The sequence below is a fragment of the Acanthochromis polyacanthus genome, chromosome 7 (assembly GCF_021347895.1).
Source record: "Acanthochromis polyacanthus isolate Apoly-LR-REF ecotype Palm Island chromosome 7, KAUST_Apoly_ChrSc, whole genome shotgun sequence".
Lineage (NCBI taxonomy): Eukaryota > Metazoa > Chordata > Actinopteri > Pomacentridae > Acanthochromis > Acanthochromis polyacanthus.
In genome coordinates, this window is record NC_067119.1 from 26533212 (window position 1) to 26549648 (window position 16437).

Sequence of the window (16437 nt, forward strand, 5' to 3'; positions counted from 1 at the left end):
TTGTAATTATTTTAAAGAAACTCATCCTCAGACCTTGGAGATCCACATACCATTCCATACCACTATACTGGTACAGCAAAAAAAAAAAAGTTTCCCTATTTGAACATTAAAAGGCCAAAAGCCATCAAAAGGAACAAATAAACTCAATTTAAAATCATATGAGGGGAGGCATTACAAGCATATAAGAAAATGTGACTTTTACATTTAAATTTTGCTTCAGGTTGTTGTATTTTGTTAGTTTTCTGTCGTTTGTCTTGTAACAGGTAGAAAAATGCAAATAGGGATGCAACAATTGAGTAATAAAAAACTATGTAAAGGACTGTGCTGGAACTGAAGTTTCAATTGGCGAAGGTTAAATTTATATCATATATTGTATGCACATGATCAGCCACATTTCCTTAAAGTTCTGTAAGTTGTGAGGTGGGGCTTCCAGTTATTTAGTACAACCCGGATGCTCGATTGGATTGAGATCTGGGAAATTTAAAGAGCAAGTCAACAAATGTAACTGTCATGCTCAAACCCTACCTGAATATTTTCTGCACTGTAGCAGAGTGCCTTATCCTCCTGAAAGAGGCCGCTGCCATCAGGAAACACTGTTGCCATGGAGTGTGCATGTTCTGCAACAATGTAGGTGTCAAAATAACTATCACACGAATTCCAGGACACAAGGGTTTCCTGTGGAAAAAAAAAAGTCCCCAGTGCCACACTGTCTCTGCTTCCCTTAAGCACATAGTGCATTCTGCTGCCATCTCTTCCCCAGGCAAACGATGCAAATGCAGCCAGCTGACCACATGACACGACATGGAGAAAACGTGACTAATTAGACTGGGTCACCTTCTTCCATTGCGATGCTGGCATGGGGTCAGCGTGAGCCCTCTGATTGTTCTGCAGCTACACAGCCCCACACACAGCACCTGACACCTGTCTGTTATTACCAGCATGACGGTTTTCAAATTCTGCAGGATCAGACCACAAAGGTCAGCTGTCATCTCCCGTACCGGTGAGTTTTGGCACCTACGACCCTGTTGCTGGGTCACTTTTTTATGGAAGTATAGTTTTTGTCCTTCGTTAGACCACTTTTGGGAGGTACAAACCACTGCACAAGACATGTTTTTGACCCAGTTGTCTAGCCATTAATGATTGGTCTGTCTGTATCAGAGTGGCTCAGATATTTATGGTTGCACATTTTCCTACTTCCAACACGTCAACTTCAAGAAATGACTGCTGCCTAAAATATCCCACGTCTCGAAATATTCCATTGTAACAAGATAATCACCGCTGTTCACGTCAGCCGTCAGAGGTTTTGATGTCGTGGCCGATCAGTGTATGTGTATTTATAGTTAAAATTTAAGTTAATTAGATATGAGGATGCTTGTAAATGCATGTTTTGTATTGTTTTCTTTGTTTGAGCCTCTTCACCTCATTTTACGCTCACATTGTGGGTCTTCATTTGTGTTTTTTATCGATGTGGGATGTGTATATTGTACATATTAAGAAATCGAAATGAAGTTTCACATTAACAAACAGAAAACCGTCTTTTACCAATTGCCCCTCTGGTGCAGTGAAATTATCTCCTCTCCCAGCATTTGTGGCAGCTCTTTAGTCCTCACCCTGATTGCATACAAACACATCACATCATTATGTAAACACATCACAGCTGAAGAAAATTAAGGGTTGCTAAGTTCCCATTGGGTTTCTGACCAACTTCAGTTCCTGCAGACTAGGAGCAGGTTTTAAATTCAGCAATATCATTAAAGGGTTGAATAAGTGTGGCATGGGAGCATTAACAAATGATCCTGCTACTATAAAATACTATGCCTTTCATTTCCTCTGTTCATTTGCTGTATAATTTGACTAATAAAAGCTCAATTTAAAGCAAAATCTGACTCTGCCAATAAAAGTTTCGTCCTAAACTTTCCTACTTTCTTTGTGGGGGCTGAACGTTTCTGATTGCAACTGTACTTTTCGTGCCAGGTTGTCATCATGTCCTCGAAGCCATTGAGCAACAGTGATTTTTTTATTCTCATAAGCTGAAGGAGGGGGAAAAAAAAAACAGAGTTGACATTGTGAAATAAAGGTGATCAATTCCGTCATCGCGTTGATGAAGCTCCTCAGGCAGAGTTACAGCATTCAGCTGTCCACCCCCACACCATCTAACCCGAGGCTCACACCTGAAACGCAGATTAAAGAGCAAAAAAACACTTGACTCATCAGAGGAGCCGGGCAGAATTACGAGACATATCGCTGTGTCTCGCTGCAAACATCCTGTGTGCTCACATACAGTACCTGGGATGGTGTGAGTGCCAAAGCATTAGACATCACATCATCATTTCTGTTTGGTATGAATATTACATGAGCTCCTGGTGTTCGCTGCCAAGTGACAATATTCTGTGATTCAATCAAAGCAGACAGATCCTTTCGTATTTAACTATCCTCAATCGGCTACACGAATCCGACACGGTTATGCATTCACAGTGGCAATTTCAGCCAGTGTTTTTGCTCAATCAAGCAAAAAGGCAGTCATTAAAAAGTGATTTTATTACACAGATGCACGCTCATAATTGAGCTGACGAAGTGGCTGTCAGAGTTCTAATTTACCTCAGTATGTTTTTGGAAGATGTACGCCACTCATTTCTCACAATAAGCACTAAAATATGAACAAAACAAGTCCACAGCAATAATACAGGTTCCGGGAGGCTGTATTTTGAGTTAAATGACAATATTAGCTTGCAGGGGTAAGATTTATTATGTTCACTATACAAGAACTCATTAAAACTAAACACAAATGGGGCTGATGGGAATGTTAATAGATTTGCAGGTATGAGTAATTAGTCAAAGTATTGAGCAAGTGATGAAAAGTTAAGGGATCACTAGTTCATCGTGATCCATCAGCAAAGTGGTGCCTCTGAGGGAAAAGCCAGAAAATCATCAGAAGTGGAAGGATTCATGGCAGACTAGGCAAAATTTCACTGCAATCCATCTAATAGTTGAGATATTTCAGTCTGGACCACGGTGACGGTGCCCCCATTACTTTTCATCCTACGTTCAATATTTGAGCGCACACACACACACACACACACACAAACAAAACTCAAACCCACAAATCAGCTCAATCATTTATCTCCTCCTCTCCGCTCGTGGCTCAATGATCCTAAAAATAAAGTAATTATATTAGACAGTGCGAGCTTGTTTTAAATTTTGAAAAGCCTGTTGCTCGGTAGCACCTGTGCACCACCCACATGCCACATTTGATCACTTCTGAAACCTGGTGGATTTTAGCGTGCAAAGGCTGAGCCGTGGGGAGAAAGCACGATGCTCAAGTGGTATAATGGCTCAGGCTTTTATTGGGCTCCAGTCGTGGCTCTATCTGCAGTTGCTGTAATGAAGAGAGACCTAATTATCTCAGCAGACACAACTCCACCAGGAGCAGGACACTAATTATGGCCTAAATGCTGCTCTCTTACTGTTCAGTGTCGTACTCAGGGGTTAGAAGGGGGCGACTGCTGCTGTCTTCTTAACATGCATATGTATAAATGCACACACACATACACACCTCGAGGGCTCAGCACATTCATCTGTTCTGATGCTTTTCTGTACAAGCATCGTGGTCTAGTGGCAGGGATTATCTAGCATGACACCGCGCTCTGCCCCCCTCCTGACTGGTGACAGTCTTGCCGATCATCTGATTAATTAATCAGAACTCCAGATGTCAATTGAGCGGTTGTTGTAATTTGTATTGGGAAACACACTTCATCAATAACTTACAAGAAAATCCCCATGAAATCATAAAACCAACACATTTCAGCAAAACAGACAGATGTGACATGTAGACAATAGCTGATGTAATGTCTGAACGCCGAGAGATTATTCCATCAGCGGTCCATCTCTGAGCCCATTCATTTTGAATTTATGAATGTAAAACAATTACAGATTTAGCTGGTCCGGTCGATTGTTTCAAGGCCGAGCAGCAGATAAATTTAAAGCCGTGTTTCTAAATTCATACTGAGGAAGGTTAAGCGGCTTGTGCAGCGACCTTGACTGTAAGTACTGAACATCCAAGTGAGGAGACGGAACAAAAATAAGATGGGATGCAAAGGAAGATGCACCAGTGATGCAGACTTGGTGATAACTTATAAGTGGAGCCAGCATGCAGTCATAAAGCACACTAAGATATGAGTAAAGAAACGGATTGATGGAGCAAATGGCAAAGTTTACCTCTTACTGTCAAGAGCTGGTGCACTGAAGGATGGCAGCAGGGAACATAAAACATCTACAAAATCAAATATTCAAGGAGGGCTTTTGTGGCTCATTTCTACACGGTGCATTGGAATACTGATGCATTTCAAAGTGGCCTACAAAAGAGAAAATACATTTGTTTAATCCCTCAAAAACAAAGATGAAATCCAATTGTAAAGCAGGACAGATTAATGGAGATTATGTCTTGCAGAGGCTTCTAAAAATGCATTAAAAACTGAACGAGAAGAAAGAACATAGAGTGGTGCAGGACAATTCATGTTGCATTTAGTGAAAAACATCAGGAATATGAAACACAAATGAGTGATATTATATCTCCCCATGAGATCAAGAGAACGGCCTTAAACTACAACAATTCAACATGAAGTCAAGGTCACCTAGTGTTCTAATGATGGCTCAAGACTCAGACTCTGCCAGTGTTTACTTTAATGTGTGTTATTGACGCTGCAAGCGCATCTTATCAAAACATACTTTGGCCTTATTACTGCTGTTCTTGAAAATAGCTGTGCATTTGTAGACTATGTACAGTCTGTGGATATTTATTCTTGAACGTATAGCTGCAACAGAAAGCTCACAATCATCCACTGGTGTGTAGCTTCAAGGCCAGGCAGCTGTCTACCTAAAGGAGAGTCTATATTTGTCTATGAGACAGTCCAATTTCCCACATACCAGCAAGGGAATGTGAAAACAGATTTTTTTTTAAAAAACAGGGAAAAGTACAATCGACTACCGCAACATCTTTAATTATTGATTTCAGCGGGGTTGTCAGAGGATGCTGTTTTTGAGTCTATTGCCTATTTCATGGTCAGTCGTTCACGGAGCAGGTTATTGCTGTGCATGACCAGAGAGATGGCTGATGTCTGGCAGAGATAATTTTGCATACACAGGTGACTGAAGCAACTCCTCTCACACAGGAAGAGACTGCTTTTACTATTAAACAAGTAGATGCAGCAGTTTTTCTTACAAATCATGGCCTTAACCAAATTTCGGGAAAACTGGGAATCAAAAAGATGCATTAGTGAGTGAAAGCGGCAGATGTTGTGCATCATTTTCAAAATAATTGTACAGTGTGAGAGAGTCTGTGAATGCTTCCATTTTCTATTTGTTAAATATTTAATACAAGTATGTGAAATAAATATTGTGCACCCTCAGGGAATGCCTGTGTTCTTCTCTCTCTGTCACTTGGAACTGTATCAGATATCTGCAGGCTAAACAGAAACTCCATCATCTGAGTTCACAGTGTGATTAAAAAAGCTGACTCGAGAGAACACCTCAGGAAATGAACATCCACAGGAAGAGATGAATCCTGACCACAGACTGTATCTGTGATCCTGACAGCAGAGTGACAGTGACCTGGTCATTTAAATAACACTCGACAGCGCCCTCTTGTGGCAGCTACATCGCGGTGCAAATCACCACTTGAATAAAAAGTGAACAAGTTAACACTTTTATTCGGTGTGCTTTCCTCAGAGTGATTTCACTTTCTAAATTTTAACAACTAGCATTAATATTTTACATTTTACAACCGAGAATTCCGCCCAATCACGAAAGACGCTTCGATTTGCGCATGCGCAGTCTAGTTGCGTATCAACAACACGGAAGCTCCTTACATGCAAAAGGTCCAAAACAGACAACACCCTGCTGTTAAGTCGTCTCAAAACGCGTTTAAAGTACTTGTAGCCGCCTTACGTTAGTTTAAGTATAATATTTTGCTTTATTTCGGTACTGACAGCTTGTGAGCGATGATGGTTATGCTTCTGTAGCTGAGCTGCTTCTGTCGCATTGAAAACACTGAAAACAACGTGTTAGCAAACTAACTAGCAGCCCAGGAAGATGCCTGCTCGCAGTGTTGTGTCCCAGGGGATTTCTAACAGCAAAGTTAGGTACTCCAGGTTAGCCACTGATGATGACGGATACATTGATTTACAGGTAAGACATGCTACTATTGTTAGATCGTACTGTGAGGGGGTAGAAAGTCAATCAATACCCCTCAGGCATTACAGTGTAATGTATGCCTTGTGTAATGCAGTTCTTATCAGTAATGACTGCCTTACTATAATTACAGACTGAAGGTTGTAGTTCATCATCTTCTAAACGTTAACTATATTGTGGGAGGTTAATCCTTGTAGTGAAAATGTTGTTTAAGTAAAGTATCATTACATAAGTGTACTGAAAGTAGGACTGAACAATCAATATTATATATTAAAATGTGATTTAAATTGCAGCATGGAAGTGCCATATCCACACTGCAAGTTTTTGATAAGGTTTTGTCACAACAAACCATCTTATATATAATATTTACAAGATTGGTACAGATGCTAGTAAAAATTACAGCATAATATTTATGTAATATATCTTCCTGTCATATAAAAGGAAGCCAAAAATACAGTTTCCACTAAAATTGTTACACATATAGCAGTCACATGGTTTGTCTAAATAAATGCAAATGTTATGCAGCCCTAAATGAAAGTGTTAAAGGTTTTTTTCCCCAGAAGAATATCCCGTGTGACTCTGATATTATCCATCTGTCATCACTAGATTATTACTAATAATGCATTCATGTAAATGCATAATTTTACTGATGTAACTGGTTTAAATTGAGCTTGTTTCGAACTAATAGCTGCAATTCATTATTTTCATTATGGATTAATCTTATTTTAACAGAGGTTGTAAAGTAGTGATAGACTGAGATGTTGTGGAATGGAAGCAGAAAGTAGCATGAAATGAAAATACTCAAGTACAGCACATGTACCTCAAACTTGTGCCTGATTGAAGCACTTGGGTAAATGTACTTGGTGACATTCCCACACATTACAACAAATTATTTATTACACTTCAACGTAATGTATAAGACACGGATTTTTAAAAAGTGAGTAGAGAATGAAACATGATTTCCTTCAGTATCTAAAGGAGGCGAAGCTGTTAAAACACCCTTTCAAATCTCATGTTTTTTTTCTTGGGTCATCTCCAGTCACCAGCTAAAATCACCTTACATACGTGGAAGGAGCTCCTTCAGAGTCACAGAGACAGTCTGTGTGTTTCATAGGCAGAATGATGCTCAACAAACACGTAAATTTGTTATGACAGTTGGGAAATACTTACTGAAGTATTTAGTCAACGAATTAGATCAACTTATTTGCATGCTTCAGTACATTATATAATGTGACAGTTTCAGGGATTCAATGATAGAAAATTTCTGTCTAGCAGTCAGAGACTTGTGAGAACTTGTGGCACCTCATGAGTCAAATTAATGGAGTGAATGAGTGGGAAAACAAACAGCGCTGTAGAGGGCCTCGTGTGTCAGAGAAAAGTGGTTTAATTAAAAATGTCTCCTCCTCTGCAGTTCAAAAGGAGCCCACCCAAAGTCCCATACAAAGCCATCGCTCTCGCCACTGTCCTCTTTTTAATCGGCTCTCTGTTGATCATCATCGGAGCCCTTCTCCTGGCCGGTTACTTTGGCGTCAAAGTGAGTACTTTTTCAAAGCAGAGATTCTTTTTTTTTTTGTTCCAACCTTTTTTTTAGGGATGGCTCGATACCACTTTTTCACATCCGATACCGATATCGATACTGCAGCCTTCAGGATCAGCCGATACTGATCCGATACCGATATGATTCTTTTTGTCATTCTAAAAGTTGTTAATAATACATGGATGTAATTTGCTTGACACTGACATCTAAAAACACCACGTTCATTGTACAACAGCTGTTCTGGTCCCCTAAAGAAAGAAGGAAAACATGTGACAACAAGTTATGTGTAACTGCTGTGGCTTTATTAAAACTTAAAGCTCACATCGCTTTTAACAGCGTTTGTAAACACAACAGACCCAGCTGCACCATTCAAAGGTTTGAAATAAAACTGCAACTTGGTGCACATATTTAAATTAAACTAAATAATCCCAGTGTATAAACAGAAAAGTCACATTACACCTCAGTGGCATTGCAGGGCTGCAATAAATAATTTATGAATTAACATAAAATAATAACATCTCCAGTAGAACAATGTAGGTAGTACTCAGTAAGTTGCACATGGATTCTCAAGACACACAATCAAAACCATAAAAATCTAGGCTATACACCTGATTTGCTGCACCAAAACAAAAACTGAAAAACAAGGGTAAACAGTGACAGTGCAATCTAGTGTCTTTCTTCTTTTGCATGCAGCCGCTGATGTTGTACTGCATGTAAAACACAGTGAACAATAATTTTATTGACACGTGTACAATACTGATGGAATATAAATAATATCTGGCTATTAAACCTTGGCTTGTCCTAACGTTCTCATGCGAGTGAAGCTGAGAGCAGCGCAGGATCTCCCCTGATGCCATTCAGACACCAACGTGTGGATGAGAAGAGGAGAGACCTGTCACCTAATCACATTTAACACGAAAACATGTCCACAGTTCGCTACTTAATCACATTTAACCCGAAAAACAGTAGAAAAGAACAACAAAAAAACAGTAAACGTACAACAGAAAAGCCGTCAAGTGGCCACAGAGTGAAACGTAAGGCGCACGCGTTCACACGAAAATACTACAACTATCCACATTTTCCACCACACAAGGTGGTTGGTCATCCAGAAAAATTAACTCGACAATTTTCTCTGTTATATTTTGGCGTTGGAGCGAATTTTGTACTCCTTTGTAGTGCTTCCTGCAACGATGGTTGCCGCGGTTCACTTTTTGTTTTGCACTCGCCTGTTAAAAGTCTCCGTGCTGCTTTCCATGATGCTTCTGCAGATGCTTTATTAAGTTCGTTGTGTTAAAATGTCCGGTTTTGCTGCCACCCCTTGAGACACTCATTTTGCAAACGTTGCACTCAGCTATTTTACTTTTCTCCTCCGTTCGCATATAATAATTCCACACGGAAGAGACGACCACAGCTCTCCAGGCATTCAGAGCTTCTGTTCACTCTCTGGTCACGTGACGAAAACACGGGCACATGGCAACCATGGCAACAGCTCGTCTGTGTTACGGCATGTCGTGAAAAGTGAAAATGAGGATATATGAGACAGATTGGGCTTATGGATCGGATCAAACGAGTTCTAATATAAAACTCCGATGCTCGATCCAGTCATTTTGGCCTGGATCGAACTCGATATCGATCCAGCGGATTGGATGGAACCATCCCTACTTTTTTTACAACATCACGCAGAACAAACAGTTTGCTAATCTTGACTGAACAAGTGTTTTTCTTTCTTTCAGCACACAGACCGAACTGTGCCGGTCCTCATCATCGGGATCCTCGTCTTCCTGCCTGGAATTTACCACCTACGGATAGCTTACTATGCATCAAAGGGCTACCCAGGGTACTCCTATGATGATATCCCAGACTTTGATGACTGAGCTACAGTGCAGCGTCAGCCTCAGTCCTGCTGTGCTAACATGAAATCATACACTGTGTTGCTTGTGCTGAATTTAAAGTAGTGACACCTTTAAAGAAAAGGATGTCTCATCATTCCTCTTAATTATAGCGTTTGTCTGGAGGATTTTTATGCCTCCGTAGCAATCCTAAGCTGCTCTTCTGAAGCCAGATCAGTATATTGTTTAATTTGTACATTTGTTTTGATAGCTTGATGAGTAATAAACCAATATTTCCTTTTTGTAATTGTAATTTGCCATTTTTGTCATTATCATTTAGATTATCAGTAATGAGACAGAGAGACGCTATTTACCAAATGTTTAAGTAATGTTAAAACTCAAATGTCATGTCATGGCCTCTTATTGGGAAGTCTATAATGTATTTTAACTTTTATGTAGAGGACAGTTACCACTATGGTAGCTTAAAGGTTTTAATGTAATAATTTCAGTCTTTTTCCCCCCCAAAAAGAATCAAATCATGTCCATGCCAGATAAAACTGACATTTTATTCAGTGTACAGTGGTCCCTTGCCTATCGTGGGGGTTACATTCCAGACCCTCCGTGATAGGCGGAAAACCGCGAAGTAGAAACCATGTTAATTTTATTATTTTTATATATTTTAAGGCTTTATAAACCCTCCCTAGACTCTTATAAACCTTTCCCACACTCTCATAAACACTTCCTATGCTCTTAAACACTTTCTGCACTTTTAAACCTATGTAATTTTAACAACATACAAAATTCCGTATGGGTACTCATCAGTGAATGCACTACAACTTAAATGATGAAGATGAACTAGCTATGCAGTACTGATGGCGATGAGATGAATGTACTGCACAGTGAGAATGGGCAAGGCCAGATGCTGAATGCTGCTATACACTGAGGACCGAGGAGAGGATGCTACGGTTGCTGAGACAATCAGCGCCCAGCACTGTGCGCTACGCATTTTATTTCGATTACATATTCTTTTAATATGTTTTAATGATTATATTTAATATATTTTTAGATTGTTTTAAATTTTTTAAGGCGACAACATACTTATTTTACCACAAAACAACCAAAACAATAAATGTATAAAAAATATCTCAAAATCCTGCGATATAGCGAAAAGTCTGCGATACTAAATACAATTTAAAAATCCGGGATACAGTGAAACTGCGAAAAGTGAACGAGGGATGTGGCGAGGATCGACTGTATTGTTTAATGTGAGATAGTCCACCTGAAATCTCAGTGGCAGGGAAAATGGAAGCCAAAACTGTGTCAAATTAAATCAATTTCAGATAACAAACATGGGTAAGGATGTCAGGCAGTACAGAATAAATTAAGTGGTAGACTGGCATTATATATGACTGTGTGCCTTTTCCAGGAGATATCTAAACCCTTAAAGTCCATTCACTTCCTCTTTCTTCTTGGGGTTTTCCCAGGCACAAGTAAACAGACATTCTTGATATCACTGAATTCACAAAGTCCCTGTCTTTGCAAAAAAAAAATCTGACAAAAACAAAAAAAAGACAACATATGACAAAAATGAGACAAAATTTCAAAAGAAGAATGAAAAGTATAGTATTTTACTTTATGAAAACAACTTGTCATGATAGAGAAATTATTTTAAAATTTAGTTTTATAAATTTACAATTTACAGTTATTGTCTTTTCTGTAATTTCTACACTTTACAAAGTCGTCCCATTGGGCGGATTGGACCCTCTGGAGAGCCGGTTTTGGTCTGTGGGCCGCAAATTTGACACCCCCGCGTTAGGAGGTTTTCTTTCTGCTAATCAATCAATCAATCAAATTTTATTTATAAAGCGCCTTCCAACCGCCAAAAGGAGCACAAGGCGCTTAACAGTAAAATAAAATAAAGATATAAAAGCATTTTTAAAAACACACAGTTCTAAAAGGAGCTAAGCGTCAAACGCTACACGGAACAAGTGCGTTTTCAGACGACATTTAAAAACATTTAGTTCAGAAATGGACTGTAAATGCAATAGAAGAGAGTTCCAGAGCTTAGGGCCAAGAACGGCAAAAGAGCGGTCACCAAACTTTCTATATCTTGCCCTGGGAACAACCAAGGAGGTGTGGCTAGATGAGCGTAGTGTCCTGGCAGGTTGGTAAATTGCCAGCAGCTCTGAGATGTAGGCGGGAGCACGCCTGTTTATGGCCATAAACACAAACAACAGTTTGGGAATGTAGCCCAAAGCGGGTGGTAAACTCAATCTAAGGCTAAGGCTAAATAAACTCCATCTAAGGCTAAGACCTTTTTCAGGGTGGTTCAGAAGGTGCAAGAGGTCTGTCTTTTAGGTGCTGTTTGTTTTCTACAATATGATGAATACACTGTAAGGCACGGCTTGCCTTACCCTTCAGTCGGTGCCTCCTTACTCTTCCTAGCTGGTCTTTCTTGAAGGATTCCGTGTGATTAAATACAATCCTTTGATCTCCATATGGTGCACCTGGTCTGTGAGAGTAAACACAGCCAAACAGGAATACACAAGCAATTAGGACCTGACATTCTGTTAATCTGCACCAACAAACCTTTACCTCTCTAATCAGTTTCAGCATAATTTGAAAGTGTACTGGTTAAAGGTAAGGCTGCCACTCCAATTTTCAGCAGGATAATGTCATATGTACTAGAACACACTGCTGGTAAAGGTTGGACTTCCATAATCCGTTCAGATGTCTGGCAACCTGCTGTTTGCTAAGTGGACAATTTAAGAGATAGTTCCTTGTCCTGTCTTTGTTTCTCTTTCATTGCCTAAATGTGTCCACTCAATCAGCGAGCAACTACAAAATGGTATTAGTCTGATTAGATAATGCACTTTAAATCAGCTCAGAAACTTTTTTTCCCTGTAAATGCGGCCTATCTTTTCAAAAAGCAGTCGCGCATAAAACCTCTTAGAGAAAATAGAGATTTGCTGCATTGTTCCTGGTAATTGTGCTTTATTTGTACTTTATCTCCTACTTTGATGTGTGCTCTCTAATAAACCTCGGTGCTTTTAAAACTTCCGTGAGGTGAAAATGATTTATTTTTTACATTGTTAACGTGTTCATATGGTGTTCTTATATGCTGAAACACACATCATGAGTGAAATAAGCAGTAAAAGAATTGCTGAGCATTGCAGTTGCATTCCTTAGAATCACGTTACGATTTCTACATGTATGACTGAAATACTCCAATATTACAACGTGCGATTGTGCAGGGTACAGTAGGTTCACAGTGTTTTAGAGGTAAGCTGGTGTGCCTGAGTTACAGCGAGTGACGAAAGGGTGGGGGGGGGGAAGAAGCAGGGACTTCATAAATCTGCACAGTTTAGAAGAAACATCTCTGTGAAGAGTTACAGCTAAGCCATTTTAATTCACAAAGGGATTACTTTCATGGGAACATAAAACAACTTCAAGACAAGCACTTCTGTCCATGGAAAATTACTGTTTTTACATTAAAAAAACCCTTGAAACTTAATGTAGCGGCACTAGTTTAGAACCGTTTAAACTGTTTGAGCTGACATTTAACAAAACACAAAATAAGTGTATTTTGGAGAGATATCTTCAATTTTGCTGTGTATGTGCACAGCTGAGATCATATTAAAGCTCACCATGTCAGTAACTCTTTACAGTAAGTAAGCTAGATATTGTCAACCAAATTATAATGGTTATTTCCTGCCATTAAATGTTGCCTATGCTGCCTTATTAAAGCAAATATGCACTGTTCGTCCTTCTTAGTTGTAAAGAGGCCCTGTGGTGACAATAGACTGTACAATAAATATGTAAAAATGTATTATAGAGTCTATGGTGGTGACACACAGGATGCCTGGCACTGGATTGGCTCATTTAAACTAAAAAGTAAATAAGACCCAACAAACAGGCTGACCACATCCCCTCCACTCATATATGATAGTAAATTTACTCATCTTTAAATATCTTCCTGCTCATTTTGCCAGGACATCACAAAAAGTGGTTTAGAGGTAAGACAATGATTATCTTTCACTGTAAAGTTCCTAGAAGTTGGCCAGGCTCAGTATTGGGTGAAATTAAATTTGTCAGCAAAACAATATAGCTAATGCTAACATATTAGCTGGTTTTCTAATTTAAGTGAAAAAAATATAAAAAAGACACAGGGTGGAACATTTTCACACATTTATGTTTACACAATTTATTTTTATACGTATTGCCTTTCTGAATAATACATTTTTGGTTAGAGAAGTTAATAATAACTGGCTATTGCTAGCTTTGTTGGCTAACGGAAAGCTAACGGTAACTAGCTAATAGCTTGAACAACAGTGTGTCTAAGAGCGGTTCTGATGCTATTTTCTTTTTTCTTTTTTTCAGTTTAGGGTCATCTTACTGTCCAACATACACATTTCACGGGCATGAAGGCTGTTAAAATGTCACATATTTTAAGGTTAAAAATAACCTTTGTTTTCAAGAAGGCTTTTTTCTACACTTGACACAAAAGTCAAGTCACGAATCAACATGGTATTAATGTAGAAATAAACACGTTACATCAACTATGATATTCTCACTAAACTGACATTCTTAATTAGTTCATCCTTTTGTAAAATGCTTTTATTTGAAGGTGTTAGCAGTGTATGTGTGGTGCTTAGTAAGACCAAACTCAGTGAATTTGACAAATTATTTTGAATATCTTTCATTTTTCATTTTACATTCAGCAATAAAATTCACACACGATATGAGGGTTCTCCAAGGAACGTATTTTTTGTTGCATATTTGCATGGGGCTTTACTAAACGAGCTAAATGTGCGCTTTATGCGTGTTTGCCTTTTGTTACGACCACCAGTGTTTCCCACCGAAAGGCGCTTTTGTCTGAGGCGCTAAAGTACCAGCAGCGTCAAGGTACACACAGACAGCTGCAGCACTGATGGACATCCGGTAGTGACGCTTCAAAGTAAAAGCAGCTGTGTCCTGACGTACACCCTCAAGTGAGGTATTTCACTTTGTTTACTTTTTAGTAATTCCGACATTTTTTATTCTCTCTTATGCGTTTCATCTGGTTTTGAAAATGCCTCTGTGGATCTGGAATTAAAACGTGAAGAGCACATATTGAATTAGGAATAAACCAAAAAAAATTCTAATTGAGCAAATTCTTAAACAAATGAATGAGGCCATTGGGATTTATTCTCAAAACCATAGTAATTTACTTCATATGAGTATTAATTGATTTAGGTATTTATTTATGCATTTAATTTTTTGACAAATGCCATTCCATAATTGGCACATACAGTATTTTTTTTAATCAATTTTAGGCTACAGATCCCAGTACTACTAAGAGTCAGTAGTACTACTACTACTTTGTCAGAGGAGTTACTTTGGATAATCTTGGACAAAACAAAAAATGTAAAAAGTAACACTGCAACTTAAGATAATTACCACTGTTATTTAGAATTTTGAAGCTTTACCATACTGGTATATATTTCTTGTTAGGTTGTGCTTTTTTTTATTTATTTATTTTTTTTATTTTATTTTGCAGCACTGCGTTCATTATTTAATTAATCCTTTCATCGTTATTTATGGCACTTCATTTTGGGTTCTACTTACCGTAGTCACGGTATTATATGCTCTTGAGACACAGAAACTGTTACTTTAAAACTCAAACCTAGAAAATCTGGAGAATTCTACCCCAGAATTTATGTTTAGGTGGCCCCATGTGACAATGAAACAGTATGCATGATACCTGGACCCTGGAGTCATTCAGTATTTACACCTATTTACACCGTAGGCAGGTAGTTTGTCAGGTAGAGTGTATAACATTGAATGTTCTTCACTTTAACATTTAAGTTAGTAAGGTTAATTTAATACTGTGTTGTCTTAACAATAATATTTACAGAGTTAATAACACTGTAGGGTCTTCACGTTCATTATTTTAATTGTACCATATAAATAACTGTGACTTTACATTTCTAAATGTCCTCTGTGAACAACATTACAAATAACTTGTAAATTTTCACATTGAAAAACAGTGTAAATGTCCATCCAAGCATTAAAAAAACTGAGAAAAACCCAGGCATGAACTAACCGTGACGTCACCCATTGGTTTCAACGCCGAGAAAATGAAGCCCGGATTTTGCTACTTCCTGGTCGCCATTTTGGATTTTTTGGAGCCAGTGACGTTAAAAGCGTCGTCAAACAGGCTGGACCGGAGAGCAACTCGGGGCAGGACCAGTCTATGGGCGGGCCAGACTGAGAGCTGAAGACTCTCTTATCCCGCCCACATTTTATCGCAGAGGCTTCTGTTGCTGTCAATCATTCCTGACAAGACTGTCTATCAAGTATAGCCATGCCCCCTGGCTCCGCCAACTTTTACGATTTATTTAAAATTCAGTATTGATTTATTTTAAGATCCGCCACCTGATCTCTCATTTTGACTATGAAAACTAACGGGAAAAAAATCCTGAGCTGTAGAAAATCAGTATATCAGATTTTATTTTTTCCGGTGATGAATTGGGGTCTGTGGAGCAAAAGCTTTTTGGAGCCAACCTTAGCGGACGGCGTGATATTGCAAGTTTTTGACACTTCCAGGTGGGCTACATTTTTGGAGCCAGATGCTACGTCCATCTTTATATACAGTCTATGGAAAAACCTCACTGGTATTATTGCTTCCCAAATGGCAAAACTTATACATGGATTAGCAATTGTAGTCAACTTATTCTCCACCTATTTGATGATAGAAATTCAGACTGACACCAGTAACGATCAGCCTGTAGTTCCCCGTGTACTTGTATTGTTTTTCGGTTTTATTTTGAGCGGGCTGACCGGAAATGTTTTGGTCTTGCTGTGGGTATTGACGCGGCTGCGGTGTGAGTAGGAGGAGGAGGA

General features: G+C 38.9%; 1 protein-coding gene across 1 annotated transcript; it reads left to right on the top strand.

Moving 5' to 3' along the window:
* Positions 1-5833: 5833 nt before the first annotated feature.
* Positions 5834-9854, top strand: tmem230b (transmembrane protein 230b). Its single transcript, XM_051951159.1, has 3 exons — positions 5834-6183; positions 7598-7720; positions 9457-9854. Exons 1-3 carry the CDS (start codon positions 6088-6090, stop codon positions 9595-9597), a joined length of 360 nt encoding a protein of 119 aa, XP_051807119.1. The 5' UTR covers positions 5834-6087; the 3' UTR covers positions 9598-9854.
* The last annotated feature ends 6583 nt before the right edge of the window (positions 9855-16437 follow it).

Bases quoted from the DNA above. Each gene is read 5' to 3' on its own strand.
- tmem230b (XM_051951159.1), top strand. From the start codon at position 6,088: ATGCCTGCTCGCAGTGTTGTGTCCCAGGGGATTTCTAACAGCAAAGTT. The intron at 6,184-7,597 runs GTAAGACATGCT...CCTCCTCTGCAG, and splicing joins ACGGATACATTGATTTACAG to TTCAAAAGGAGCCCACCCAA. The intron at 7,721-9,456 runs GTGAGTACTTTT...TCTTTCTTTCAG, and splicing joins CCGGTTACTTTGGCGTCAAA to CACACAGACCGAACTGTGCC.